General features: G+C 33.3%; 1 protein-coding gene across 1 annotated transcript; it reads left to right on the top strand.

Moving 5' to 3' along the window:
- Window positions 1-3,308: 3,308 nt before the first annotated feature.
- Window positions 3,309-4,035, top strand: LOC123201617 (non-specific lipid-transfer protein 1-like). The gene is made up of 2 exons (XM_044617197.1): window positions 3,309-3,716; window positions 3,803-4,035. The coding sequence occupies exons 1-2, from the start codon at window positions 3,358-3,360 to the stop codon at window positions 3,810-3,812; spliced, it is 369 nt and encodes a 122-aa protein (XP_044473132.1). The 5' UTR covers window positions 3,309-3,357; the 3' UTR covers window positions 3,813-4,035.

Genomic DNA, 4,035 nt, shown 5'->3' with positions numbered 1-4,035 from the left:
TTTTTTAAGCACACTATTGTGAATATGGCTTATTGTGGACTTTTGTTATTTAATTCACAACATTTATTAATTTTGTTTGTTGTTGTTGCAGCGTAAAGTAAGTTTGATCTTGAAGAGAAGTCATCTTTCTCCGACGCAAAACTAATTATATGGTGGTGAATAATTAATGTGCATAGGTGCGAAGTGTCTGTATCTCCTCATCTAAAATAGAACTATAATCACATTCTAATCCTGGATTTACCACAGATTTTTTCAAGGTTGATGGAAAGTATTAAAAAAATATTATAAAAGGTAAAGAAACTAACATGCCCGTTAATAAACACAGACATATATATATATATATATATATATATATATATATATATATTATGTGTGCGTTACAATGTTATGGTTCCAAATGCAATGTACCAGACAAGCTTCCTTCCTTAGAAAGTGTAAGTTTCTAATATGCATTTTATTTAGTTTTGAGCTATCTCACCTCTAGTTTTTAGGATTGTAATTCTTCTAAAATTTATATTATTTGATATCAAAATCACTATTATATCTTGTAGTCTTGATCGTGCAGCAGAAGAAGTGGCACTAGTATTATAGTGTTCACTCAGAGCTAGAGGAAAGCTAATGCATAGTCAATCCATATGGCCGTCGAGGTTATAGAGTATAATGGTATGTTTTAATCATCTCAATTACTTTTGGGATATAGTTCTCTTGAAATTCTTATGACATTATATCTTTAATTAAAAGTAGAAGAGACTGTTCATGAGAAAGGATATTGACTCTAAAATTATATGGAAAATCATTTTCATGATCTTCGCCATTTGAAATCTCTGCTTTATCCATAAACTTTCAAACAGACAACATGATGAAAAATATTTAAGCTTGGGGGATTTATCCGTGCTCTTCTAATAATAGTGGCACGTAGCCACGTACTACATATGAAAAATTTGTATCCGAAAGTAAATTTTTTGTATTAATTCAGTATTAATCTTTCTAAATTCATATCACCAAGACAGCGGCCTTTTCAGTACTGGGCATGCTAGCAATGAAAATAAGCAACCTATGGGGGATCATCTTTACAATAGTTATCATCATACTGTAATTAGGGTTAGATTCAATCTCATTCAAATTGAACACAGAATATATTTAAATTCGACTTGAATTGATAATAATAAATTTGAACTTATTTAAGTTGATATATAATGTTACCAAAATGTCATTGATGAGATGAATAATAATATTAGTAGAGTGAACAACATCATAAAAAGACAAACAAATTAAATTTGATTCAAACATCCAAACTAAAACTTTAGTTCCAATTTGATTCCTTTGATGGGAACCATATGGAAGTGGGGTTCGCTTAACTACCAAATGGGGAGGTTACAGAGGATGAATCCCCACACTTTTATAACCCTAATTAATTTGCATGTCCATAACCAATAAGTCCGTACAGCTTTAGCTTTACATTTCCCTATTATAAAGGACAATAATGCAGGCACTGTCACCGTCTCTTTAATTCAATTGAAGCAGAACTCTACCTGTTAGGTTCGTCCCATAAATTCTTGCTAAGATTTGAAAAGAAAACTAGCAGTGGATACAATCCCACCAATTTGGATCAGAATTATAACTGTTTAGTTCAAGCCCATTCAAGTTGGAGTACATTGTCATCAGTGACCGTTATTCGAATAAATGATATTATTGATATAATAAATAATATCATCACATAAACAATGAAGTAATCTCAAACCAAACCATTGGGTTAGAATTCTAACTCAAAATCAATTCGTTCAAGTCAAATTAGTTCAAATAAAATTCACCCCTATTGAAACCTATGGTTTTCTTTTCCTTTTGTTTTAAATGGTAACATGCAATCCCAGATTTATATGATTGACTTTAGATCCTCTTGTATGAATTTGGAATGGTGTTATTTACACTGTCGTGTAACCTCTATTATCTCTTCATCGAGAACAATGTTGAACACACTGACTTCATAGAGTTTTTAACATAAATTGATTTCAAGTATGATTAAGGAGAGAGCAAAAATGAAATAATATTATTGATTAATGAAAAAGAAAGGAAACAGAATTTATCGGCCACCCTTAACCCTATTAATTATTTCTGGTATTCAACAATGGAAATTATAGAGCCTCTTTTTTAGGCGACCAAACCTAACATTAATTTGTATATACGAAATTATTCTACAGTATAAGAAAATGAATACATCTTTAATATGATCTTATGCTCCTACCAGGAAAGAAAAAATGTAATATGCATTTCGGTTAGTATTATTGACACATGGGATAGTCAATTATAAGACAGTGACAGACTCAAGGAGTCACAAAGGATCAGTTGACTGTTTGACTTTAAACAACTTTTAGTTTAGTATATATAAAATGTCAAGGTAATCTCCAGAATTTTTCGTGACCCTCTTAGATTTCATTACCTCTATATTTTATTGTTTTCACTTGACTTCCCAAGTTTTGTTTATGGGACTGCTACTGCATTGAGGTAGTTTTGAACCAAATATGAAAAAAGGTTCGTTCCAACTCTACTCAAATCTAGAATGTTTAACTTAAACTCAAACTTGAAATGAGTTGTCAATCGAGCTCTCAACTTGTTACCTAAGAGAAAGAACAAAAGTTTCCAATTATGAAAAAAAAATTACCAAAAAAGGTGGATTTATTGTCATTGTCAATAAAAAATTGTTGAAGAAGATTAATCTATTAATAACTTTCTAACAACTCAACCTATTCAAGATAGAGTTATATAAGATTAATTTGACTTTCTCTTAAGTCAACTCAACTCAACTTATTCAAGCTAGGTTTACCCTAACTCAAGTTAAGACTAATTTAAGTTTAACCCAAGTCAGTTCAACTTAAATCCACTCCCTAGACACTTATCTATCATTTACTTTTTTTTTAATGCGTATGAGAACTTAATTTCCTTTCGCAGGATAAACCAATAACCCAAACATTCCACCGACATTACTACTTGTTTGATTACCTAATTTAGCTTCGTTCATAAGAAAAGATATGTAGGATGCCATTCAATAACATTAACCAGCTTACGAGCTGAAACCCTTTATTATGGTACCCAGTGTCGTTCGTACAACATTTAAGGCATTGCTTCATAATAAACTCATTCCTTAATTTGAATTTTGTTGTTTCAGATCAAGTTTGTACGATCACTCACTTGTTAGCAATAACTTCTATTTCTGAATTTTGCCGGTGAGCCTTATTAAAATGCCCAACTACAATTCATCATCTCTGCAATAATTTCAATCAACTACCACACGAACTCCTCTATATATTAACAATGAGCCTCTCTTGAGCACTCAAATCAGAACTAGAGTTTCTCTTGACTATGGCTAGCTCTATGGTCCTCAAACTTGCTTGTTTGGTGGCACTGTGCACGGTGGCAATTGCCCGCTTGGCCACGGCTGATATAAGCTGTGGACAGGTGGTGAATTACCTCATGCCATGCGTTAGCTACGTCCAAAATGGTGGCACGGTGCCTGCAAACTGCTGCGGTGGCATCAAGACGCTGTATCAAGCAGCTCAGACGACGGCAGACCGTCAGAGTGTGTGCAACTGCTTGAAAAATGCACTCAATCAAGTTCCATTTCCATACACCAACTACAACCTCGGCCTGGCTGCTGGGCTTCCCGCCAAATGCGGCATTGATCTTCCTTACAAGATCAGTCCCTCTACTGACTGTAAAAGGTATATATCTTCATCGGACTCAAGTGTTTTCTAATTATATATATGTTTCTTTTGATTTTAATTGTTTGTTATTATGAATGTTGCAGCGTGAAGTGAATGAGGAAGCTGCAGCAGTGAAAGTGTATACCTAAGCATATGGTTTTAGAATAAGAGGACGCTTTAAGTCCCCTGGAACTTCCTTCCCGTTAGTGAGGAAGCTTCTAGTGTGAGAGATCTAATTTGTAGCCTCTTTAGTCTTACTTGTGCGTCTTGTATCATCTACTTCTATCCATCTACTTGTATGTATTGTGTTGCAATGTTGTTTAAATTAACTTAAGTA

This window comes from Mangifera indica, chromosome 18, assembly GCF_011075055.1.
Source record: "Mangifera indica cultivar Alphonso chromosome 18, CATAS_Mindica_2.1, whole genome shotgun sequence".
In the NCBI taxonomy this organism is placed as follows: domain Eukaryota; kingdom Viridiplantae; phylum Streptophyta; class Magnoliopsida; order Sapindales; family Anacardiaceae; genus Mangifera; species Mangifera indica.
This window is presented reverse-complemented; position numbering and strand designations above follow the sequence as displayed.